Source organism: Puma concolor, chromosome A1 (assembly GCF_028749965.1).
Source record: "Puma concolor isolate L17-30 chromosome A1, mPumCon1.1.hap2, whole genome shotgun sequence".
In the NCBI taxonomy this organism is placed as follows: Eukaryota; Metazoa; Chordata; class Mammalia; order Carnivora; family Felidae; genus Puma; species Puma concolor.
In genome coordinates, this window is record NC_141667.1 from 127,966,101 (window position 1) to 127,993,876 (window position 27,776).

Sequence of the window (27,776 nt, forward strand, 5' to 3'; positions counted from 1 at the left end):
TGAGGATGACTGAAGCTAGAAACTTTCTAAATACTATCAATTCTCACACAGAAAAGGGCTCCCCAAATGCTTGCTGGCAAAACTATCTTTCATATTATTATGATCACTTTGTCTCTCCTACCTTCAGTGTGAAATTAATACTAATGCCCTGGTTTTCTGGGCTCCAGAGCAGGCTTGCTAATTACTGATGGATAAATGCTTTGAAAATTAATAAGGGCCACAGTGAAATGTTAAGCACTGCTTCCCTCTCTCTCTCTTTCTCACATACACACACATACACACATGCACACATACATATACTGGAAATACAACACACTCCACACATTTGCTAATAATACAGCTGCTTGAAACTGGGGGTTCAGAGCTCATGCTTGCATTCTTGGCAACAGAAACATGAAGCAACTGGCCTTTTGCATGAGGAAGACCAAAGCTTTGCCTGTTGAGTTGACAGCTCCCTCCAGCTTCTCCTACATAGCCTGTGAAAACAGTAGCCCAAGGATCTATCTGATGACAATTTCTCTTCTCTGGTGATGATTAATGTTGCTAAAAGTTTATACTCCAAAGGATTCACCCCAAACCCTCCATAACACATCAGAAACTTGATGTTTTATGTGCTTAAAATGGATATTTTAACACAAACACGGAGATGACCTCCAGGAAATGTGGAGGAAGAAGAAAAATGTTTTAAATTTTTTTTTTTAACGTTTATTTATTTTTGAGACAGAGAGAGACACAGCATGAACGGGGGAGGGTCAGAGAGAGAGGGAGACACAGAATCGGAAGCAGGCTCCAGGCTCTGAGCCATCAGCCCAGAGCCCGACGCAGGGCTCGAACTCGCGGACCGCGAGATCGTGACCTGAGCTGAAGTTGGACGCTCAACCGACTGAGCCACCCAGGCGCCCGTTTTATTTTGGCTGACAAAATTAGGAGCAAGAGTTTATTTCCCTAAGTGATAATCTCCTCTAAGGTTACAAATTTGGAAACTAGATTTCAAACATAGAGTTGGGTCTTTTCTTCACCTAAAGCAAATACTTGAGGTATGTTCTCATGACGGTCATAGTTTTGGATATTACTCAAGGGAACCAAACACCTTGGAGCCTTGTGGTAACATTCTCCCCAGAACATGGCAAATGTCAACAGGTGATATGGCATCATAAAAGAAGCTCCTTCAGTGCGATGCTAGGATGGGGCCTTGACCGTAAGGCTCCAGAGCAGAAAGGTAGAAGGGAAGGGCATTGAGTGAGGAGACCTAGGGCTATAAACTGCTGTTTATATAAACAGCTCAGGCTCAGTCATTTCACTGTGTGGCAGCCCATCTTCCCCATTTACAAAGCCAGGTGCTTATAACCCCTTAATGAGTCCCCAGTTCTCTAGCCCTTTCTGTTTCTCATTTCTACAGAGCATTTTCATAAACAACAATGAAGTGGAGATTTAACAAGAGATTGGTGTTCCCATTTTACAGATGAGTAAACAACTGAGAGTGGCTGAATGATTTATCCACAAAGGGGGGTCTTCCTTCTGCATGCCAGACACTGTACTAAGAAGTAGGACTAAAAGTGTGGATGAGACCCAGACTCTGTCCTCAAAGCAACAGGAGACACAGGAGTAAAGGATAATCACAAGGTAGTAGAACGGGAGCAAAATGCTGTGAGAACACACACACAACACAGAGTGCAACGAATGGACTGTGAGACAAGGCTTCCCAGAAGAGATAGTATTTTGAAGTGGTTCTTGGAGGGTGAGTAGGAGTTTGGTAAATGGAGGAGAGAAAGAGAAGCATAAAGGCAGAGGAACGAGTGTGTACAGGAGCATGGAAGGCTTAGTGTACTACTTGGTGGACAGGTGTCACTAGGGGACAGCAGGCTTCTAAAATGGGGCTAATGTTAGTGAAGTATATTGCAGTAGGATAATAAAGATGCTGGGACTTTATCCTGCAGCTTTTCAGCCAAGGGGATGATGGGCTGGCATCTGGGTAGAAGAAAGAACTATTGCTAAAGAGACTAATCAGGAAGCTAGTTCAAAAGTCCAGACGCTAAATTACAAGGACTTGAATGAAGATCATGATGAATATGGGTGTCAGACATAAGAGATACTCTGTATCATAATCCATAGATCTTGGTAACGGATTGGCAAAGACAAAGATGTTCCCAGGGTTTCTAGCTCAGGAGGCCGAGTGGATAGGGATTCTACTTCCTGAAAGAGAAAGCAGAAGATCAGTTTTGGTTGTTACATGGAAAACCCATATGTTCAGTTTGGGACATGCAGTTTGAAGTGTCTGAGAAAACCAGAGGAGATGATACCTGGGAGCTGAACATGTAAATCAGCTCCTTAGAATACAGGTTGGGGTTGGAGATAAAAACCTGGGAATCATCAGAGGTGACAGTGGCATCTGTGCAGATAAATGGAATCACATCGAAGCCTCGGTCTTCTTTTTTCATATTTACAAAGTGGATATAGGTCCTACTTCCGAGAGTTATTCAGTCATTCATTGGATAAATCAGTTTAAAGCAAAAAAAAAAAAAAAAAAAAAAGAATATGATTTTCCTGATTAGATTTGAACTTATTTAAATGCAATCACTTACTCATCTTTTTCCTATGTCTTCTGGGACTTTTAGAAAGTCACTGCAGATGTCTGTGCACAAGATAATGAGCCTATAACAGTCAGCTTTGGCTCCAAGACCATCTAAAGGGCCCAGTATGCCCTCCGTCGCTGCTCCTAGGTCAATTCCTTGGTAGCAACACACTAGCCCTTTCTTGCTCCTCAGGTTTCTTCTATAAATAAAACTCTCAAATCAGACTATAGGTATAGGTCATTTTATACAGCATTTATTAATTCTTATAATGTGGCATGCCCTGAGCTGGAATACACAAATGAACAAAGTTGATTTGCTAAGTATGAAAATGTCAAAAATACAAAGAACACTTTGTCAGGGCTGCTGGGCTCCAAGAAGAAAATGCAGTGGGGGCCTGAGCATGAGATAGTAGATCTCCCCAAGGATATCAGAGAAGTCATCCCGGGGTTACATTCAAGCTGGTCTTGACAGGGTGGGAAGGGATCTTAGAGGAAGCGAAGAGAGCACAGTCCAGGCTTAGGAACACAAGGCAAAGAGGCACCACAGTGAAAAGAACGGGTGTGCTCCTCCAATTGGAGAAGTTATAAGTACTAATTTGCCTAACTTGGTTTTATCTTTCATTTTATGAGCAGAGCTCTGCAGTATGTATGTATGGACATATGTATTTTTATTTTTTTAAGTTTATTTATTTTGAGAGTGCTAGAGACAGCACGAGTGGGGGAGGGGTAGAGAGAGGGAAAGAGAGAGAAGCCCCAGCAGGCTCGGCACTGTGAGCACACAGCCCAATACAGGGCTCAAACCCACAAAACCGTGAGATTGTGACCTGAGCCAAAATCAAGAGTCGGACGCTTAACCCACTGAGGCACCAAGGTGCCCCTTTATTTATTTTTTTAATTTAAATCCAAGCTAGTTAACATATAGTGTAGTTCTGCAGTTTTTTTAATTGCTACTTTGCCATGTAGTTATTAGCCCCTCTTAATCAATAGCATTTTCAGCAATCACAAGCAAATTTTTAAAAATTACTTCTATACACACACTGTGCTATAATTACTCTTGAAAATGAGTCCCATGAACATGTACTATTCTGAATCTATAATCAGGTGAGTCATGACATAATCCTCTGGAAGGGTATGTTATCTGGTGATGCCAATTCAACATTCGTGCTTCTCTGAAATGTTTCCACAATATACAGTTGATGCCAATAACATGCGCAGGTCACATTTGCTCTGAACTTCTTTTTGGATCTTATTTTACTTTCATATTAAAAAAAGAAACAAAGTCATTCGCTATCAAGTAGAGAAGACTACCACCATGGCCAAGACAGCACCAAGGCCGGATACCACCTTGCCAACACTCAGGCTTAAGGGCTCAGCAAACGTCACCCAAAGAATATTAGACAAATTTAAACACCAGAACACACTCAAATTTTTTTTTCTGATTATACTGGTAATACACAATTAATGTAGAAAATGAATGTGTGCATAAAAAGAAAAGAAAAATCATCCTTTATCCCACCAGATGTTAACATGTAAAGAGAATCCCTTTCTAGTGTTTTATGTCCCAAGCATGCTTCATATGGAACTCTCGTTTTCTCTCCGTCCTTTAGGTCCTGTTAGTATTAATACTTAAATGTTTCCCCAATCCATTTCCATCCCTACATCCTTACCACTGTACACTTAACCAGCTCCAACCACGATCCTATCTCCAGGCCATAACACTCCCCAACACCGAGGCTATCCTTCACACAGGGCCAGAAGGATCCCACTGACATGCAAACCAGACCATGCCATTCTCCCTCCTAAAAAGGGCTGGTGGCTGCCCACTGCCTATGGAATAAAGTCCAAGCTCCTTATCAGGAAATACAAAACACTCCATGTCCCAGCTCCTCTTTACTTCACCAGACTCATCATCTTCTGCCACCCTCTACCTCGACTTGAATAGTTCCCTATATATTTGTATAGCATGGCTTTGTTTCTCTTGTATAGCATGGCTTTGTTTATGTTCTGTCCCAACATGGAATGCCCTTTCTCTACCTATTGAACTGAGTAACTCTGATTTATCCTTCAAGATTCAGCTATGACTTATTTCCTCCAAGACAAGTTCCCTGAATACCCAGACAGCGCTAAAAAAACCTGTCTTTGATGTTGATGTCCCAAAGCAGTAAGCCTACATCTATCCCTTTATCGGTCCATTATTGCCACAATATCGTTGTATAACAAACTACCCCAAACCATCAGTTGTCTACATGTCAGTGTTTATTGTGACATTCACAAGTCTAAGGGTAAGGGGAGAAGGCTCCTCTGCACATCTCATTCTGGGGTCCAGGACAGACAGGTAGTGACACATTCTTCCCTTGGTGGAAGTCACACTTCCCACAGGGCCAAGGGAATATACATGATGCCTCTTACAACCCAGGTTTAGAAGTCACACACCATCAGTTTCATGGGCTAAAGCAAGTCCTATACTAAGCAGACATCAGTGCTGATGGAAGTATACTGGTCTTATGGTGGCGGGGAAGGAGGGAGAAATATCTGTGAAACAATGAGCTTATCTAACACAGTATTCATCTCAAAGATGGTAACTATCTTTCTATTTGCTTGGACCAAAAACCTCATTCACCCTATCTCTCCTCTGTTTGTGTCTTTTCATATCCAACTCATCAGTAAATCCTCTTGGCTCTATATTGTAAAGATATCCAGAATTCTATCTATATTTCTCACCAGTTTGACCATTTACCTTTCTGGTAAATGAGGTGGTCCAGGCCACCCTCATCTCTCTCCCGGGTAACTACAACAGCCTCTTCGTTGGTCTTCACGCTTCTGCTCTTGCCCCTTAAGTTTATCCCATCCTAGCAGCCAGAGTGATACTCTTCAAGCATTCATCAGATCATGTTAACTCTGCTTCTTGAAACCCTCCAAGGACTCTCCACCTTAATAGAGTAAAAGCCACAGTCCTGACAAGTGCTATTAGGCCTTTGGCCATATGTCCCCTAGCTGTTCCTCCAGACCCATCTCTTCCTTTCGTCCTGCTCACCCACTTTGCCCCAGGAATGGGCTTCTTTGCTGTACCTCGAAAATACCAGATCCCCTCCTCTTCTGACTTTGCACACTTCTCCTTTTTTGCACTGGTAACCATCTGTCTGGAACGCTTTCCTTGTACATCTTCATAGCTGCCTCCTTCACCAACTTCAATTGTCTATCCAAAAGCACCTCCTCAGGGAGTTCCTGCCACACCATCTGTGTAAAACGGCAATCTACAGTCCCCATGCCCCAGAAAAAAATACAAGCTCCTCAAGGGCACAGGTTCTGTTTTGCTTATGCTGAATCTCAACAATCTAGACCACTGCCTGGCACAGGGTGGGTACTCAATATCTGTGGAATGAAATGACCAGCATTGCAGCCTAATACTGAAATGACTGGGTTATGTGTTGTCCCTCCCATGGGTGGGCAGCGACTGCATCTCACTCCTCCTTGCATCTCCAGTGCTGGGCACAGCTTCTAGAATACGGAAGGCTCAGGAAGCACGTGCTGAACTGGATGGAACATCTCTGTGAGGATGAATCACTGGAAAGCGCACAAGTTTTCGAGCTAACTGACTCATACTGTTTTTACTGCTTACCAGCTGGGTTTATTTGTAAGGAAATATTTTCCCAGGAATTACGATGAGACTCAACGTACAGAAACTCAGGTCTAGTTTGCACAAAAAGGTGAGATCCTCATCACACTTCACTGCAGGACCTCCACTGTCTACCTTTTCCTCTGGCCTGTTGGCTCCATGAAGACAGCAGCCATGCCTGCCTTGCTCTTCATTGTATCCCCAGGGCCCTAGCACAGAAGTCAGCATGCATAGACTTCTGTTCATTTTTTTGAATAAATAAATGAATATGCGCATTCTTCCCTGAGCCAATCCACAGACCAAAGTGACTCAAGTGTGCTTGTGGACTAAGGCTTGGTTAAAGATCCGAGAACAGGGAGTTGTCCATTCAGCACCACTCCACAACTATACTGTATGACAGTAGATAGTACAGTACAGTTTGGGGCAAACAGACCCCAAAAACACAATTGCTAAAAGCCGGTGCCCCATGAAAAGCGGTCACCTTGCTGCCCCCTTTGGTATTCACCTGGCACAAGCAATGGCTCCTCACCCTACCATGCTGTTTCTCTGCATATCTGAGGAATGAGCTACGAGGTCCTCCAGCCAATGCAGGGAGAAACTCTGCAAACCCTCTGCTTCCCATCCATTCCCAGAACTTCTCACCATGAAGACAGGAGAACCCGTTACAGAACAGGTGTGGGTGACATCCTGCTGGGAGTCATAAGACCAGAAATATCATGGGGAGAAACATCATTAGGGGCTCCTCAACCCATCACCATGACATTGTGAGGTCCCAACTCCTACTCTACTGGGTACAAAGACCAACCAGTCATGCTTAGGCCAGCCCCATGTGAGCAGGACAGGAAGGCAAGGGACAGAGGGCTGTTTCTGTGTAAGTGGAACCACCAGGGTCTCTCTTTCTCTTTCAAACCACACATCCTGAGCATTGTCCTGACTCACAGTTTGGAGCAATCACACCAAACACAAATCACTGGAATCACTGACTGATGGACGATTGATAGAGTGGTGTGTGTGTGCAGGTGAAGGGCTGGGAGAGGAGAAAGGGAGGGAGGGGTGCAGAGGTGGCTGGGAGGTATGGGGATGGAACAAGTCTCACATGGGCACACCTGTCTTCCAGTCTCAGTTCCCTGTGGTTCCAGTATAAAAAGCAGAAAGCTGAGCAGAGGCACTGCTAGGGGTTCCATGAGAGAGAACCAAGTAGCATCTTTAATCTGAATAAGGATGTGCAGAGAGTGTGCATGAATTCTTTGGATACCCAACCATGTTCATGCTTATTTAATGATGAGAAGTTAGAGAAAACAGTGGATAATGTGCATAATGTATGCACATACCTATGCTATGGCAAGAGTAGCTAATACCCATCCCAGTCCACACACAGTCCACATGTTCTCTCCCCTCTGGCCTCTGTATTTGCCAGTCGCTCTTCCTGGAGTGTCCTTTCCCTGTTACCTCTCCTCCCCACTCCCGCCTGGTTATGCCTCACTTTACACATCCCCAGGTCTCAGTTTATACTCTGCCTCTCCTGAAGGGTAGCACTTTTAGTCACCTTGTGGTTCATACCTGGTTACATGTCATTCCTCAAGAGTAAGGACTGTTGTTTTGTTTAGGTCTGTATCCCCAGTGCCTGGCACACAGTGGGTGCTCAAATATACTTGCTGAATTAGTGAATAAAATACTTGAATTGCTCATCAGCCACTCTTCTTAGGCAGGCCTCCGACTCCATCAGAGGGGACTTATTATAAAATCAACAAGCAGAACTATCCGTTACTTTTGGGACCTCACAATGTCATGGTGATGGGTTGAGGAGCCCCTAATGATGTCAGTACCTGCCAATTAAGTAAACCAAAAATCGGGTTGGAAACCAAAGTACCACCAGAGGCACTGTCAACACTGCCTAAGAAAGGCAGTGCGGTCACCTGAGGAATCAGGCTCAGTACCCACTGTGAATGATCAGGGACTCTACTTCATGTCTGCACCTTGGTCCTGCTGGCTGCCTGTTCCACCTGAGGACCGACACAGCGTGAAGCTGTGGGATTGAATCCAATCATAAAATGTGTCAACTTTACTAGAAAAGGCACTTTTCCATGCTCTCCACTAACCTACAAGGCACAAGTATCATCATACTGGTTAATACCTGTCACACATTGTGCTAAGCAACCTATAAAAATTATCTTATTTAATTTACACCTTGCAGCAACCCTACAAAGCAAATAGCATTATTATCCCCATTACACCAAATACCAACCCCCGTTAAACATAGAGAGATTAAGAATACACTGAAAATCACACAGGCAGCATGCGGCAAAGCTGGGATCAGAACCCAGACACTCTGATTCTGGAATGCAAACAGTGACCTCCCAGTCAGTCTTTTCATGCAAACATTGACCAGGCCTGTGCTGAAAAGTTCTGAGATCACCAATGGCTCCCATACAAACAACTTCCCCAAATCGTGAAGGACACGGAAAACCCACTGGGAAATGCAGGGAGTAAGTATGGGATGGATAAAGGAAGGCCTCCTCACAGAAGCAAATAATAAATTCAAGGAGGCAGTGGGTGACCAGTGGCAGAGTTAGAGTCGGGCCTTTGAGCGGGTCACTGGAGCAGGAGGCCAGCCCCGCCCCACTCCACCCTCAGCGCACAACCCTGGATTTGAGGACCTGGGGGCTGTCTAAATTCCCCTGGGACAGTCAAGGTGAGAAATGCTGCTATCTGAGTCATGTACTAGACTTAAACCACCTTCCTTGGATCTGCATTCCTAAATGGAGATTAAATGCTGAAGAATATTTGTCTTTTATGATCCTTTGGAGCATGAGCTTATTGATATGGTGAAGGTTAATGAAACAATTAAGTGTATGCATGAAAGCTACAACATGGGTTGAAGCTTTTCAATGTTCATCTGCAATAATGAGCACCAGGCTCAGGTTCTTACCCCGCATCTCACATCCATTAATTATTTCAGTGATTCCAGCCACAATTAATGAGAATTCAGCCATGTGTGTTAAATCTTAACATTCAGTTTTCTCATCCATCAAACGAGTGAGGGGATGTGCAGAAGGGAGTGCTAGGGGCAGGAGGTGGCTTTGAATCCTTCTCAGCTAAAAGGTACTGAGTGCAACCTGTGTGGCCAGCACGTACCAAATGTTTAACCTTGCCTCACTGAATCCTCACAGTGTAAGTGTTGTAATCCTTCCTTTTGTTACTGCCATCTCTGAGGTCACCCCCTCAGAACCTGTACTCGATTCTCCACAATGCTCCTTCTATCCCCTACTATGTCCTCAGATCCCACATACCCTTCATCTCCAGACAGCCCCCACTTCACCCTCTGGAAGTCATAGTTCTTCCTTAGCAACATCCCCCATCACACTGCCCCCTCTACTCAGAGATGCATCACATCTCCCTCTTTTTTTTTTTTTTTTTTGAATTTTTTTTTTCAACGTTTTTTAATTTATTTTTGGGACAGAGAGAGACAGAGCATGAACGGGGGAGGGGCAGAGAGAGAGGGAGACACAGAATCGGAAACAGGCTCCAGGCTCCGAGCCATCAGCCCAGAGCCTGACGCGGGGCTCGAACTCAGGGACCGCGAGATCGTGACCTGGCTGAAGTCGGACGCTTAACCGACTGCGCCACCCAGGCGCCCCACATCTCCCTCTTTGAAAGGGTGTGCTCCTTAGGGACATATTTCCCCTGTAACCCTAGCGAGGTTTTGCTCCCATGGTCCTCACACCCCTGGGCCTGGAGAAGTGGAGTGGGCATATCTCTCTTGCTGCTCCTTACTACTTCCAGACCTTCTTCCTTCTCTCCTCCCCAAGAATATTCAGCTTTGAATCATATTTCATCAGATTATATTACCCATTACCCCTCATCACTGCTGCCTACAACAGTGGATCACTCTGTCCTCCAGCAGTCTGAATGTCGTCACCATGAGCCCATCTGAGCCTGAATCTGTCCTGATGAATAAACGCAAACTCTCCATAATCTCAGCATCGTACTCACATTCTCTGACCACTCACTCAAACTTCTCCTTCTGCCTCTAAAATCCCAACTCTATCAATCTTTTGCCTGCCCCCTGGCCTCCAACCCACTAATCTTTTTTTAATAACTACTTTTATAGCAGTTTTAGGTTCCCAGCAATATTGAGGAGACAATACAGAGAGTTACTGTATATCCCCTGCCCCTCTAAGTGCGTAGCTTCCCCCGTTAGCAATATCCCCCACTGGTATATTTGTTACAACTGATGAGCCTACACTGACACATCATTATCACCCAAAGTCCGTATTTTATATTATGGTTCATGCTTGCTGTTGTGCATCTTAAGTGTTTGGGCAAATGCAGAATGACACGCATTGCCATTACAGTATCATACAAAGTAGCTTCACTGTCCTAAAAATCCTCTGTGCTATACCTATTTAACCCTCTCCACTCTCCTGTCCCCATCCCCTGACAACCACCGATCTTATTACTATTTCCATAGTTTTGCCTTTTCCAGGCTGTCATATAGTTGAAATCATACAATCTGCATCTTTTTCAGATTGGTTTTTTCACTTAACAACATGCACTCAAGCTTCCAACATGTATTTTCATGGCTTGGTAACTCAGTTCCTTTAAGTGTTCAATAATATTCCATTGCCTGGATGTACCACCATTTATTTATCCATTAACCCACTGAAGGGCATCCTGGTTACTTCTCAATTTTGGCAACTATGAATAAAGCATCTATAAACATAAGCATCTATGTACAACTTTTTGTGTAAACACAGTTTTCAACCCCCTTGGGTAAATACCAGGGAGTACAACTGATGGATCATATGGTAAGATTATGTTTAGTTTTATAAGAAACTGTCAGCTTTATGTTTAAAGCGGTATCTTGTAGACAACGTGTAGTTGCATCTTGTTTTCCTAACCTTTCCACTTTCCTCTCCCCTGAAAGTCCTGTCTCCCTTCATAACAGCCTCAATTCCATGGACTATAATTACAGTCTCTCTCTCTCTCCCTCCCTCTCTCTCTCTCTCTCACACACACACACACACACACACACACATACACACACCCCTCCACTCCTCTGCCCCTCTCCTGATCTGCTGTATTCTAATTCTACCTATTCCATGCCAGTACCCAGGGAGGTTAATGTGGTTAGAAAAAACCAACCACAATAGCTGGCTTCATTTTAAATTTCTGACCATGAACCTCAAATAAACTCTTTTTGGTCCTCCCATAATTATATCCTGTTTCCTGAATTTATTCACTCTTAAATTTTCCTAAAACCTATCTAGACCTCTTCTCAAACTTCTATCACCTCTTCCCCAATTCTTACTCTCAGCTGTTAATTTTTAGTTCCCATTTCACTGAAAAAAAAAAAAAGTGATACAATAGAAAGAAAATGTCTACAGATTCCCACCACCAATTCATCTACCTAATGGCATGCTCACCCACATGCTTGACCTTCCCTCCTACTATAGATAAACCATATGTGATTCTATCTAAATCTATTTCTTCATTTATATATAAATATCTAATCTTCTGTCATATATGCTTTTGAGCTACTGGATTAATACAATGATCTACTAATATGATATACAGTGCTCAGTATAATTATCCACTGAAAAGTTCCTTACAATATACAAAATATTATGGTTTCTCCGAAGGAAGGAAGGAAGTGGGGAGGGAGGGAGCGAGGGAGGGAAATCAGGAGGAAGGGAAGCAAGAGGTGGGCAAAAAGAAAGCTTCTCTTGACCCTACTTCTCACATCAGCTAGTTTGCCAGTTCTCTGCCTTCCTTTGCAATAAAATTCCTCAGAAGAGCTGTCTATATTACTGGCCTAAATTCTCTCTCTTCCCAATCTTTAATCCTCACCAGTTATACCCTCTACTCTCCCAAAACTTCTCCCATCAATGTGACCAATGACCTCCAAGTTGTTAAATGTGATGGTCAATTCTCAGTCTTCTCTTAGTGGAATAATATTTTCACCATCTTTAAAGAGTAATTATTACCACGTAATGAAATACTAAAACGTTTAGAACTCTTTTATTGTAAACTGCTATTATAATACTTTTTTATTTTTTTTTTAAATTTTTTTTCAACGTTTATTTATTTTTGGGACAGAGAGAGACAGAGCATGAACGGGGGAGGGGCAGAGAGAGGGAGACACAGAATCGGAAACAGGCTCCAGGTTCTGAGCCATCAGCCCAGAGCCTGACGCGGGGCTCGAACTCACGGACCGCGAGATCATGACCTGGCTGAAGTCGGACGCTTAACCGACTGCGCCACCCAGGCGCCCCTATAATACTTTTTTAAACAAACTCTGCCTAAATATCAAAGGCAGAAAACCTCTCAGCATGCACACAAATGTTGATTTACATCCAACTGTATTTTCAGTTGAAGCTTTCAATGAACATTCCTCTCCCATAACTGTGTCCCTGAACAGAGGAGAAGGGGGAGTAGATTTGAGGCCCACACCCTTGTTTAATCTAATTTCTAAGGTCTCCTCTGAGGAATAAGTGTTAATTATCCTGTACTATGTGGGTGTCTCCACAACATCAGTCTGAGAAATTCACTTAACTTTTGACTGATCAGCATAATGAGCTTCTCTTTTTCTGTTTTCATTTGTCAGTAGCTTTGAAAAAGTTTTAGAGTTGGGCTTTTTAACCAAAGTTAAGCAAAGTAGTAATTTGGGTTGTTGTGTAGTATAAATTGTGGTGTTGTCGAAACAATAGCTTTAGCACTAAAAATTCAAGCATCAACATACCATGTTAGATGGCTTTGGTTCGTCCTCTGTGTTAGAGACTGAGATTCATCCCAATAATAAGTGAGCTCGTGACATTTATGAACCATAATAAAAGAGAAGAAATTCTGGACAGTTGAAAATCAAAGAATCTCTAGTAATATCCGTGTTAAAGAGAGCACAAGAAATACATGATGAATACTCTAAAAACTGTGCAATACATTAACCAAGGAAAAACTTTTGAGCTAGTAATTTGAGGTTGAAGGCCAGCAAAAATCTGTTGGCAATATTTTGTTGAGACGTAATACTTTATAAATCTTTAAACCAATATAAAAGCATGTAACTATTTTAGTACTTATAATACTAAATGCATCTAAGTGTTCATTCAAGAGTAAACAATCCATATTCACAGACAACATGCTGATCTATGTAAACATTATAGGCAATCTACAAACCACCAGTAAGTTTATCCAAGTCACAAAATATAAGCTCAACACAGAAAAAAATCAATCATACTTCTATACATGGTAATGAACAATTAGAAACTAAGCCTTTTAATTTTTTATTATTTTTTAAATGTTGATTTTTGAGAGCGAGAGAGAGAGAGAGAGAGAGAGGGAAGGAGGGAGGGAGAGCAGGGAGAGAGGCAAAGCATGAGCAGGGGATAGGCAGAGAAAGAGGGAGACACAGAATCTGAAACAGGCTCCAGGCTCTGAGATGTCAGCACAGAGCCCAACGCAGGGCACGAACCCACAAACCGTGAGATGATAACCTGAGCCAAAGTTAGATGCTCAACCAATTGAGCCACCCAGGCACCTCGGAAACTCAGCATTTTAAAAAATATATTTCCTATAGCTAAAAAAAGGAAATACTTAGATACAAATTTTACAAAACAAATGTAGAATCTGTATGTTAAAAGGCATAAAACACTAAGGAAAGAAATCAAGGAAAGTCTAAATAGTGTAGAGGTAGAACATGTTCATAGTTTAAAGGACTCAATGTAGTTAAGATGTGAGTGTTCCTCAAACTGATCTATAGAGTTAACACAATTCCAGTAAAAAGCACAGCAGAATTTGTCGTAGATGTGAACAAGCTTATTCAAAAATGCATATGAAAAGGAAAGGAATGAGGAAAAAACAAAACAACTTGAAAAAGAATAACAAACTTGAAAGACGCAAAGTACCTCATCTTAAGACTTAAAGCTACAAAAATAAAAATACCAAATACTAGTGAAATAATAGATATTCGATCAAGGAAACAGAACAGAGAGCACAGAAATAAACCCACACAAATACGGTCAACAATCTTGACAACTGAGTAAAAGCAACTCAATGGAGAAAGAATATTTCAACAAATGCACCTGGAACAAATAAATACATATGTGCAATAAAAGGAACCTTGACCTAAACTTTACACTTTATATAAAAGTTAAAACAAAATGGTTCATAGACCTAAGTATAAAATCTAAACTATAAAACTTTAAGAGCAAGACAGAGGAGAACACATTTGTGACTTTGTGTTAAGAAAAGATTGCTTAGCTATAACACCAGAAGCATAATCATAAAAGAAAAAAATGGTAAATTTAAAACTTCTGTTCTTTGAAAGATGATAGTAAGAGAATGAAACTACAAGCCACAGACAGTGAGAAAATATTTACAAACCTTATCTCTTATAAAAGAATTATATCCAGAATATATGTAAGAATTCTCAAAACCCAAGAAGAAAATAAATTCGATTAAAAAAAATGGACAAAGGATGTGAACAGACACTTCATCAAAAAGATACAAAAATGACAAATGAGCACATAAAAAGATGCTTGACATCATGAGCCATTAGGGGATGCGAATCAAAACTAAAATGAGATACCACTACACAGAAAATAAGTTGACCATAACAAATGCTGGCGAGACTATGGATGAACTGGAACATTCATAATTTGTGGGTGGTAATATAAAATAATATCCATTCCAAAAACTAACTGGCAGTCTCTTACAAAGTTAAACATATTCTTGCCAAATAGCCAGCAATCCTACTCCTAGATATTTACCCTAAAAAACTAAAAACTTACCTTCACACAAGAATTTGTACATAAATGTTTATAGAAGAGTTATTCATAGTTGCCAAAAACTGGGAGCAACCACATGTCCTTCATTGAGTGAAAGTATAAATAAACTGACACAAGCACACAGCAAATGTCAAATAAAAAGAAATGAATTACTGATACATGCAACAACGTGGATGGATCTCAAAGGCATTAAGCTGAGTAAAAGAAGCCAGTCTCAAAAGGCTATAAATGATTCCATTTATATGACATTCTGGAAAATGCAAAACTCTATGGCCTCTTGATTCCAGGCTTAGCACAGCCACAGCTCATGGTCCCAAAGAGCATTGTATCTGGACAAACTGGGACGCTTATTCTTTGTCCATTCGCCGGTGCCCACAAGCTAAGAATGGCTCCCCCTTGTTACTTTCTTTAAACACAGATTTGAGTATGCCCTAATAGTAAGTAAAGAAGATTTGCATATAGCAGTTCATTGACATGGATGGCAAGGTCCACATTGATATAAACCACAAGGCTGGTTTAATGGAAGTCATCAACAATGACAAGACTACAGTGAACTTCCATCTGACTATGACACCAAGAATCACATTAATGTTCATCAGATTAGTCCTGATGTAAGTTGTGGGAAATAAGAAAGATCTATGCGGGCACACGAGAAATCTATTATCTGGTGATGCATGATGCTGACACTACCCACTACCCTGATTTCATCAAGTGGAACAAATTCATCCAGATTAATTTGGAGACTGGCAACACTACAGATTTAATCAAGTTCAACACTGGTAACCCTAGGTATGGTGACTGGAGGTGCTAACCAGGACAGGATTGATGTGATCACCAGAGATAAAGAAAAGTGAACATATTCAGAGTATATTTTTGATATACAGATTAGAACTGGAAGGAGAGGGAAGGAAGAATCAAGGATTTCTCCAGTGTTTTACATTTTCCTCCCTATGAGCCAGTCTTGCTCTCACTCCAGCATTTAAAAACCACAAACACCAAGAGGTCAAGACTGTAAAATCAATGGCCAAAACAAAGTGGTAACAATAATAAAAACTGCCTAAACATAGACATGTTGAATCACTATGTTATAGACTTGAAAATAACATAACATTGTGTGTCAACTATAAAAAGTTTTAAATTGCCATTACAGGCTTTATTTTTAATATAAATTTTTATTTATTTAGGTTTTTATTTATTTTGTAATTTGTGTTATTTATTGTTAACTATACTAAGCATTTTACATTGTTTTGGTATTGATTCTCCCAATGATTACATGGTGTGCATACCGTTACAGATTAAAAACTGACATGCAGAAAAGTGGAATGGCTTGTTCCATTTCCCACAACTAACAAGTAGTAAAATAGGACTTCAAACTCCAGATTCTCCTGACTTTAAAACCTGTGCATCCACTTACTATATGACAGAATCTGTTGGGTGTTCAAATTTCCATATCCCAGCCCACCCTTTATTGCCCCAAGTTAGTTGAGAGCCCCAATTAAGCTTCTAGTTTAAAGTGTGCTAAAGAGAGAATATCCTATTCACCAAGAGGCAACAAGGTGAGAGGGAAGACAACAGGATCTGGGTCAGACCTACTTGTTTTGAATCTTGGCTCAATCACTTAGTAGCTATGTTAGACAAGTAAACTGCTCTGATTGACTCAAAATTTATTGAACACCTATTATGTTCCAAAAAATGTTCTAGACGCTAATCATATATTAGTGAATAAAGTGGCAATGTTTCCTAACCTCAAGAAGCTTACAATCTAGGGGAGGACATAGACAATAAATATAATAAACAGATAAAATATATGTCATATGGTCATAAGCAGGAAAGGGTGATAGCAAATGGAGAAGGGCTACAATTTTTTAAAAGATAGTCAAGGAAGGCTTCTGAGAAAGTGACATTTGAGCAAAGACTTGAATAGGTTGCAAAAGTTATTCATTTAGATACCTAGGGAAAGAGCATTCCAAGCCAAAAAAAAAAAAAAAAAAAGCCAGTATAAAGGTCTGGTCCAGGCCAAATGTGCTGAGAGAACAGCAAGGAGATCAGAGTGGCTGAAGTACACTAAGGGAAAGAGAGAACACAAGAAATAAAATCAGGAGGAGAATGGAGAGGCTAGAAATGTATGTCCTTATAGGACAACATAATGGCTCCACTTTTACTTTGAGGGGATGGGAAGCTGTTGGAGGGTTTGAACAGGGTAGTACCATGATCTGACTATTTTTTCTAAGTTTCCCTCCAACTGATGTATGGAGAACACACTATAGCAGACCAGGACAGATTTTTTTTTTTTTTTTTTTGGCCTCAACAAGTGAAAGAATGGGAGAAACTGAGGTGGAGAAGACTAGATTCAGAGTTAGTTTTGTTACGTTTGAAAAGGCTATTTGGCATCTAAGTGGAAATATCAACTTAGCAATTGGATGTATGAGTCAAGTTCAGGAGAAGGATGTGCTAAGGATATAACTTTTGGAATCATCAGCAAATGACGGTATCTAATGCTCTTATATAAGATCACTAAGGCAATGAGTTTAAATAAATAAAAGCAGAATTCAAAGATATCTTTGGGCATTTCAAAACTAAGACATCAGGGAGATGAGAATAATTCTAGAAAGAATACAAACGTAGTCATTCAGGAAGAAAAAACGCAGAAGACAATGTTACGCTGGAAGCCAAGTGAAAAATGTGTATCAGAGAGGAGGAAGTAATCATCTATGTCAAAGCTCTTGATAGGTCATATAATGTGAGGATTGAGAATCAACCAATGGATTTGGCAACCTAAAAGTCACTTGTGACCTTGATAAAAACAATCTCAGTGGGGAAAGTGGATGTGCGTGTGAAAGTCTCATTGAATGAAATAAGAAAAAATGCCTGGAGGACATTTGGAGACAATGAGTGTAGACGACACTACTGAGAGTTTTGCTATAAAAGGGAACAGAAAATTGTAGTGGTAATTGGACAGGAAAGTGGGGTCAAAAGAAATTCTTTTTTAAGAGAAGAGAATAGCTCCATGTTTGTATACTGAGCCAGTAAGGAGAGGGAGAAATTGACAACACAGGAGAAAGAAAAGAAGATTGCAGGAGTAGGTGTTAAGGGGCTGACATCCAGCACTAAAGTGGACGAGCTGGCCTTATTTAGGAACAAGAACACTTCATCCACAGAAAGAGGAGGATAAACAGTCTATGAGTATAGATGCATGAAGGCAGAATATGTGATGGTGTCAGCATGTGGTGCTTCTCTTCTGATAACTTCTATTTCCCAAGCAAAACAGGAAACAACGTCCTCATTTAAGAGTTAGGAGGAAGTGGTGAGGTGGCAGAAGACTGAGGAAAGGAGTAGGTATGAAATTCTTGTTAGGAGAGAGAGAGGATAAATAGCCCAGAGGCATCAAGTACTACTTGAGGTTGGAGGTACTCTATAGCATGTGTGATCAGTGCAGTTGTGTGTTCTCCGGCCACATTTACTATTCAGAGGTAGGAACAGAGCAGTGGAGAGTTAGACTCAAGACCGGCTTTTGTTCAATGGGAAGGATGAAATAAGAGGGCAAGAGAGCTGATGATATATGTACAAGGATGATTTTAACAAATTCCCGTGAAATATAAGCACTGCAAGGAGGGAGACAGACATCTAAAGGGAATGAAAACCGGTAAGAGGGAGGTATACTCAATGGCTTGTAGGTATGGTGTAATCAAAGGATTGCTGGGGTTGGGGTACCAGAGGGAGTGAGCTTGCCCCATAGGAGGCGGTGGTCAGAAACGGGGAGACTTGAAGGTGGAGTCATGAAGGAGCTGAAGTTGTGGGGAATAATCAAGAGAATGAACGGCTGGGTTAAGAGTTAAGGAAAGATGCTGGGGTCATTGGGAAAGATACTATCAAGGAAATGAGAGAGCAGAGTAACGGGAGGGCCCTCTTTCTGGATATTAGAACCACCAAGAATAACAAGAGCAGTAATGTTGGAAGAGGGTAGTGAGACAGAAGCTAAAATCTTCAAGGAAGATAAGAGTGATCCAGAGATGAGTGAGTTACTAACAGAAGGGAAAGTGGATTCAACCTGTTAGTTTCTCCCTCTGGGTCTCAGTTTCCTCTTTTTAAGCTGGAAATGCTGATAGTCCTTCCATCATGACATTTTTATAAGGATTAAGTGAGATGCTGTAAGAAGAACATCTGTCACCCAGTGGGACTGACAGACTTTAATGTGTAGAAATGAAAATATTTTTAAAAGGGCACCTGTGAGGTCCTGGGTGAGTGTCTCATCTACCCCCAACTAAAGTTGGAAAGTGTGACTTGGAAGGCTCACTGAGCTCAGTGTTGGCCCAATAATTACATTCATCATAATTCCCCAGAGATGTTCACCTACAGTTCTCTCTGATAAGCCTGGGCCTGGCCATAACCACCCCCACCATCTGCAGCTGCGCGTACCCATGTCATCTCTGTCCTCCTAGCAGGCCCAGGTTCTCCCTGACTCTTCCAGCCATTGCACACACCAGGTTTGTTGCCTTCCAGCCTCAGTGTCTAATGTAGGAGGCAAAAAGCAAACCACGTGCTTTGGCTGCTGTGTCTGGTGTGTCTCCCCTTTTTATGGCCAGGCTAGCTGAAAGAACCCAGGGAAGTAAAAGTCTCAAATAAAACGGTACCTGGTATTCTGAACTGCACGGAGCCCAGAAACGTACAGAGGCTCTGGGGCAATACAGCCTGATATTCCTAGCATTGGGAGCTTGGGCCATGGGCTGGGTCAAGCCCTTTCCACTTCTTTTCTGTGTCTCTCCATGCACTCAGTTCTAGGCAGGAGTTTCTACCAAGAATATGAGGTCATGTCTAACTAACGGGGAAGTGTCTGTCTTACCAGGAACAGGCAACAGTAGTCAGATACTGCTTCTTTTCAAGAAAGAGACAATAACGGTGATGGAGTGGGAGCCAGAGACTTAGGGAACCTGAGTTATGGTAGCAGGACCACCAGAGTTGAATAGGTCCCTTTTGCTGAGCCCAGTCCCTGGAGTTTCCCACCTCTGGCTCATTAGGGCTCTCAGAATATCCTAGCTGGAATAAGCCCTGAGCAAGTTTTACTTAGCATTACTGTTATGCAATCCAGAGAGTGGATACCTAGGCTCCTCTACCCACACACTACTCAGAGACCACATATGCCTTGTTCATTGCCAAGTGTTCATTGCCTGGTACGTGGTAGGCCCTCAGTAGTGAGAGAGGGAAGGAAGGGAGTGAGGGAGGGAGGGGTGCTAAGGATGAGGCACACAGAACACAGCTCTTCATAACACTACCCAGCTCTGTGCCAGATACCGAAACCTAGAATACTCCTAGCATCTTCCCTGCATTTCTCTCCATGACAATCTCCCTGAGCTGAGCAGTCATTTTCCTACCCAGAATTCCCTTCTTCTCTTTAAATTATATATAAAAATGAAGGGTGGCACCTCCTATCAGAAAACATTTTCTTGATCCTTCTCCCAGCAAACAAACATTTACTGCCTTCTTTCTCTAATGCTCAGTGACATTTTGACGCAGCAGTGCTGGAAGGAGACAAGAATCATTAATTCAGAAAAATGGCTAAGCTTCTACAGCTTGCCAGACTCCTACCTATTTGCTCAGGAATCCAAATTCTGGAAAAGCAAACCTGCATTCCTGTTGGCCAACTACTATTTACCTGTCTGGACTGCTGACATTGATCAACACTAAAAGTGACATCTGGCTCTTGTGTCCCCTCTGAATAGACTTGTTTCAACTAACAAACAAACAAGGAAACCTCTAGAGAAAAATATTTGGGGGAGTAGTGACATGAGGGTGACAAGAAACATTTTTTTGTCCGACATTTTGGATCATTATGTGGAATTGAAGCAATCTGTTTTGGGGAGAGCGAGGTTGGCATATCACTAGGAAAGGAATTGCAGCCTCTAGAAGAGAATTCTGAAAGGTACACCTAGGGAAGAGTACAGGGAACTCCAGAGGCAACTCATTAAAAAAAAAAAAAAAAAAAAGACTGAACAAAACAAAGATGAAGCTCTAAAAATGTTTATTCAACAGGCAAGTAATTTAAGGAGCTGTGTTTGCCATATAAAAGGATTTGTGGTAAGAAAGGATCCTGTTAGATTTAAATTACATTTGATATTTAAATTTACAGTTCACTAGCAGGTTTTCCAGGCCATAAAAAGAAAGCTCACCTGTGTACATTTTTTTCCAGTTTTAGCCTATCAGCCATATCTTTCCCATAAACTTCCTGTGTAGAACAGTTACCATTATACATTGGAGCTAAATGAGCAAAGTGTTATTTCCAGCCTTAAAATTAAGTTCATTTATCACCCCTCTCCCAGAACTGAGGACAAAGAACTGCTGCTTGGAAAGAGCCCAGGATGGGCTTCAGCAGCCATCAGAATCACTTAAGAGAGCGAGGTTAAAAGACAGATTCCTGGGCCTCTGCAGGAATTCTGACCAGCCAGTCAGTCGGTGACAGGACCCGGAAATCTGCAGTTTCAGCATGCACCAAAGGTGACTCAGACGTAGGTGGCCCATGCAGCACACCCTGACAAATCCCAGTGTAGAGATGCCCTCTGGGTTGCTGTGCCTTCTGGACGCAGCACACCCTGGCTCCGGTGCTCTCTGTAAGCTAACACTGGGTGGACACTGCTGTGCTGGGCAAGCCGATCTGCGGGGCTCAGTGTGACACACCCCTGATTTCTCTTTATTCTGTTAGAATGATTACAGGAAGTTATCTATGCAATGCAAGGATTTTGTGGTGGGCGTGCTGGACCTATGCCGAGACACAGAAGAGGTGGAAGCGATTTTAAATGGTGATGTGAACTTCCAAGTCTGGTCCGACCACCACCGTCCAAGTCTGAGCCGGATCAAACTCGCCATTAAATACGAAGTCAAGAAGGTAAGCTTCCCCACCTCTCCAGGCCTTCCTGCCTTGCAGGGCGGTGGGCCCATGCATATTTTACGTTCCCACAAGGTGACCGTGAAAACACCCATCGCCCAACTTCTTTCTAGACAGAGAACTGCCTGCCTTGCAGGACTGCTCAGAGCCCCTCTCAACACCCCATTCCTTCACTCCCTGAGAGAGATAGCTAGCATGACTGTAATTCCATGAACAGGCTTTGAGCATGGAAAACAAAAGAGGAGATTTTCAGCCTCCAAACTACTGGCAGGGACAATGCGACATCACATCAGCAAGTAGGCCAACTCCCAAGTTTTCATGAGAAACATATTACTCCAGTGCATCAATAGCATTGGTTGAGCTTTCTCTGTGGGCCTGGGGACTTGTTGAAAACGTTTGACTGTGGAGGCTTCATGGGATCCGTGGTTCTGGCAGCCTCAGAGGAATTTCACTCCAAAGGCTTATGACAGTACATAGTAGGAAGCTCAAGTAGACTTTGACCAGAGTAATACTTGTCCCACCTCCTCAGTCAACCTCAAGGTGTCTTTGATGGTCACAGGCACCCTGTAGCCCTCAGACCCACAGTGGGTGGTCAAACTGAAGTCCTAAGCAGCAAAACTCAATGATGCTTCCACTCTAGATGTATTCCACATTTTTGAGACTCTGCTCTTATGTTAGATGATGTCATCCACCCCGATGAAAACTGCAGAGCAGAGCTCCCAAGATCCATGTGTTTAAATACCATCGTGCTTCGCATGTAAGCAAAATGGGGGACCTTTAGGGGTTTCATTTTTTTCCCCGACTATTTCACAGGGTCAATACTGGGGGTAGTTTCAATGCCCCCAAACTGACCTCTGGGCACTTCTCCTCTTGCTTGATTCGCTTAATTTGTGTGGAGTGAACCATCCTTCAATGAGTCACATATATCTGTGGAATTTAGCTAGTGAGAGCTTCTAAGTTTGAAAAAAATCTTGTCTTTTTACTTTTAATAATAAAAAAATAAAAATAGCTTTTTCAAAGACTCTGATCCCAAAGTTAAACTACACAAATCATGAGAAAGGTGACCTTTGATTACCATTTGAAATCACAGGGCTACGAAAAGAGAGGGAGAGAGCTGCAGCTTCAAGTACAACCCTCTTTTCTTAGCTCAGAAAAGCTCATTTTTTTGCCAACCCTAAGAGCTCACTGAGGCTTTTCATCAGAGCACAGCAATCCATTCCAGCAGCTGCTGAGATATCCATGGCCTTGGAGTTCACACAAACCCTGCTATGGTGACTCTTTAGCAGTGGTAAAGATGAGCTCAAGTTTCCAGAACCCCAAGCATTTCCTCCCTCCCCCAGGTCAGTATGTCTGGCTGCCTCCAGACACAGGGAAGGAGCACGGGGTGGAGGCAAAGAACAAGGGATGTTTGGCATCGGCCGACTCTACAGTGACAGTTTTGGCTATTCATAAGCAATTCCAGTGGCCCACAAAATGCAAGTATTCACCATTTCTCTGAAACACAAATCTAAACCTCTTAGCAAAACTGTCACTGAGGGTAGATCAGTAGCTAGTCCAGAAGTCTGGCCACGACCTCTTGTTGTCACCTACCAAGTACGAAACAGCCCTGGTGAGGAATGAGAAGAAAAAGTGAAGCACTCCACACACATGACAGTTTGGAGCAAAATAAAAAGGCTTTATGAGGGAAATTATTTAGTGGTATTTGCCAATTAGGGGAGTCATAAAGGTCTCAGGAAACATCCATCATGAATGTCGAATGTCTGGGGCAATCCATAGGTAGGAAGATTATAAACAACTTGCATAAAAAGTCAGCGTTGCTCATATCAAAGACCTACAATGGGTAGAAAGTCTCTCAAACCATGTATGCCATTATGCAACAGCAGACAGACTCAGAGCTTTCCCTGACATTTATTCATCATGAATTACCAGTGAAAATACCGAATATTAAAAAGGTGTATTAATATTATAATGAGATTTCATTTTTAATTTATGAACTTTAGCATGCTTGCATGGGCACAATCTAACCCTGGGTCATTGAGCTATGAAATGACTAGCACCAAGGCCTAGTTATAAAGACACTGCCTTTTACACCTGATATATATGTTAGTTTTAAGGCTGGAATAAAAACCATAAAAACTTTCTAAATCTTTGTCTACATGATATCAAATCAAACCATGAATTCAGTAATTAATGCAAACTAGTTGTTCTTGGCAGTTTCATGGGCTGCTAATAACTATGACCTTAAAAAAAGGTTTTGTGTTCAAATGAATTTGGAGATCTTGAGTAGAGTTCAATGGATTTCTTTGCTTAAAGACATTATAGAACTTTTAATACACATTTCTACTCTAATTAAAAGACGACTACAATATGTATTACTTGACCAAAGAACTCTATTTCTCATGGAACATCTGGTGAAACTAGTTTTCCATGTAACAGTCTTTGGGAAACTTTAATACAGGATCAGCCTACATGGTCTATGAAATGCATAGATTCAAGTCTGGTGGGTGCCACCCTGTGGCTGGTAATGAGCCCTGGATCATGTCCTTCACTTGAATGTCTGCCTCTCTTCAGGCAACACACTAATGTCTAGTCTTCTGGCTGGCTCAATCATAATGTCAGCCTCCATTAGATAAAGACAGCTATTCCACGAGTGCACAAGGGACCACCTAGTAGAGAGAAAAGAATCATGACATGGGTGTCAGGAAACCAGATGTTTAGCATGATTATTTCACTTCAAATCTTTGAAGCTCTTTGGGTCTCATTCCCCATATGCAAAATGGGCATATAAGCTTTTGCTTCAGAGTTTCCTGTGAACTTTCAAATGAATGGATATGAGAGGAAATGCTCTGGAAAGTGTAAAGTTCTCTGGAGTTCCACAGGGAAGCATCATTGCTATTACTCAGTGATGTCCTCCTTCCTTGGAACTAGACAATCTTTCTATTTCCAGAGACATCCCTATCTTGTCCTTTGTCTTCTCCCTAGAAAATGCAAGAAACTTCCCCCTGGGTAAAGACATTGTCATTATAGCCTAAAATTCCTCCAGAAAAGACAAAAGGCCTTGTGAGGATATGGTTGTCCTTCATGACTTTTGCCTAAAGAGGGTAACTCAGCCTCCACAAAAACCCAGATGTGTCATATGAAATGTTAATAGGTGTCTCCAGTAGGCAGTGTTGGAGAAGTGGCTAAGAAGATGCCCTTTGAGCACCTGGGTGGCTCAACTGGTTAAATGTCTAACTCTTGATTTTGGCTCAGCTCATGATCTCCCGGTTTGTAAGTTTGAGCCCTGTGTCAGGCTCTGCACTGACACCATGGAACCTGTTTGGGATTCTCTCTCTCCCTCTTTCTGCTGTTCCCATGTTCCCATGTACATGCACATGCATATACTCTCTCTCTCTCAAAGTAAATAAACATTAAAAAAAATAAAAAAGATGCCCTTTGAGGTTAATCCTGGTCCAACCACTTATTAATGGAGCCACTTAAGCAAGTCACTTAGCCTCTCTATGTCTGACTTGTCTTATCCATAAACTTTGGATAATAATACCTACTTCATGGTAGGATTATGATAGAGTCAAATGGGATAAATTAAGTGTACCACAAACAGCCTCAGGCCCATCAGCCTGTGGATATAAATGAAGCAATATAATACACATATTGCACTGGCCTAGAGTCAATGTTCACATTACTTAATGCATTTCTGCGACCCATCCCAGTCCATCCCAGCCTTTATAGACTACAGTCCCTCCAGAAGCCAAGCTTGCCTTATGAAGAAACAAGGATGCTTTTTTCCCCATGCTGAATTACACTTAAGCTCAGAAGCAAGTCTACCTGTGCCTCATGGATAAAGAAAACAACTCCTCCAGCTTTGGCCTACAGCTCACCTTGGTCTTCTCCTTCAGGGCCAATGTGACTAACAGGCATCTTGCTGTTTTCTCCATCTCTCTCTGTCCCCTTGGAACCATGACTAATAGCTTTCTTAATTAAAAGCATTCTTCTCCCTCTGCATATCAACTCTAATGCTTAGGAGACTTCCAGCTCTACCATTGGGGAAGATCCAACCAGTCTTGAAATTCATTTAGACTCAGCTGGACCCCGGCTGCACCCATAAAGGGAGCCCAGTGTCTGGCACATGGTCACTGTGGAGTGGCTGGTCACAGAGATCCAGACACCGTCCTTGTTGCTCTATTCAACTTGTCTAACTGAAGACACACATCTGGGCTCTTCACTCCCATCTTTCTCTCTCTCCTCTTTTTTGCTTCTTTATCTCTAGGCTCACAGGGATGCTATTTTCCTTTCCTTCCCCTCCATCATCCCTTCCTTCTTCCTGACTCCAGGTCTACCATAATGATGATCATATTAATCTCCTATTTTCTGAAAGAACTTTGTAGACATGTGTCCTCCAAGCTCAAATGCCATAGGACAGTGGGTCAGAGAGACACAGAAGGTCCTGGTTACATGACAGAAGCCTTAACTCCACCTTGTAGAGGTGATAGAGGTCCCATTGGACATAACAAAGCAAAGATCTACTACAAATTTAAAAAAGGAGAACACATGAATACAAGCTGTTTCAGCCACTGCCTGTGAGCTCTACAGCCTGCTGGGTATCCCAAGGTTGGTACGACAGTACTACCCTGAAAGAGCCACTGGATGGTGGGGAAGGTGGGGGCAGGGATGCTATGACTATGGCAGCAATAGCCTCTGCACTTCACTAGCTGAACAAAGTAGAATTCACAGCAGTCACCTCTTTCAGACTTGCAGATAGCTCCACTTCTAGCGTCCTGGCCTGTGGCTTGGTTTGTGGGACCCAAGCATGGCACTGGCCATCTTTCCTTCAAACTGATGAGACTAGTAAAGGTGTAGTTCCATTTTGCCTAGGCTTCCAGACTCTGAAAGTTCAGAGGTTCCCTTTCCTGACTCTGCCAAGCTCCTGGGTGCTTCCTAGCTCAGAAAGCTAATCTCACATGAAATAAAGCCTTGGGACAGGACCATGGGAAGGAGAAGGAATGAAGGTGGGGTTTGGGGTGGGGGGGCTGGTTCTTATTAGCCCTACTAAGACAGTTCCATTTTTCTCCACACCACTGTACTAAGGAAATAATAGCCCCTGTAATTTTCATTCATTTCCTTAGACAACATTTAACAAACATTCACTATGTCTACTACACCACCAACTCTGTGCTGAGCACTGGGGAGAGTGAGAAGACAAAGACCCAGGCCTCGCCCTTGAAGAGTGTATATAGCAAAGGAGAAGTGTGAACAATGGTTACAATCCTGTCTGAGTCGGACAAATAGAAATGGGAAGGAGCAGCATGGAGGCCAGAGGAAGCAGTGACCAGCTCAGTCATGACCCCAAGAAAAGTTTCCCAGATGGGGCGCCTGGGTGGCGCAGTCGGTTAAGCGTCCGACTTCAGCCAGGTCACGATCTCGCAGTCCGTGAGTTCGAGCCCCGCGTCAGGCTCTGGGCTGATGGCTCAGAGCCTGGAGCCTGTTTCCGATTCTGTGTCTCCCTCTCTCTCTGCCCCTCCCCCGTTCATGCTCTGTCTCTCTCTGTCCCAAAAATAAATAAACGTTGAAAAAAAAAAAATTTTAAAAAAAAAAAAAAGAAAAGTTTCCCAGAAGCAGAAATGCTTGAGATGGGGCTAAGAGGATGAGAGGTCCTGGACGGGATGTCAATTTAGCAGAGAAGTGAGGAAGGACAATTTACCCAGAGGGAGGTAAAAGCTGAAAAGTCACAGGTACCTGAGGGATAGTGGCATGTTTGGGGATACGCTTAGAGGGGGACAAGTGCTTCCCAATGGCTATATCACTGTGGGAAAGGAGCAGGCTGGAAAGCTTGTCCAAACCAAATCCTTGAGGGGATTTCATTACACAGCCGCTAGGACTTTATCCTGGCAGCACTATCCCAGGGAATTTTCTGTGATGATGGAAACTGAC

General features: G+C 42.4%; 1 protein-coding gene and 1 pseudogene across 1 annotated transcript in view; both read left to right on the forward strand.

Annotated features, from left to right (window-relative positions):
* The window catches only part of TRPC7 (transient receptor potential cation channel subfamily C member 7), a 142,768-nt gene that overhangs the window by 26,277 nt on the left and 88,715 nt on the right, over nt 1–27,776 (forward strand). Inside the window, exon 3 of the mRNA XM_086719352.1 lies at nt 21,666–21,848. Coding sequence (XP_086575478.1) covers nt 21,666–21,848 — 183 coding nt within the window. The remainder of the gene's footprint in view (nt 1–21,665; nt 21,849–27,776) is intronic.
* Nucleotides 15,279–15,825, forward strand: LOC112861677 (small ribosomal subunit protein eS4-like; annotated as a pseudogene).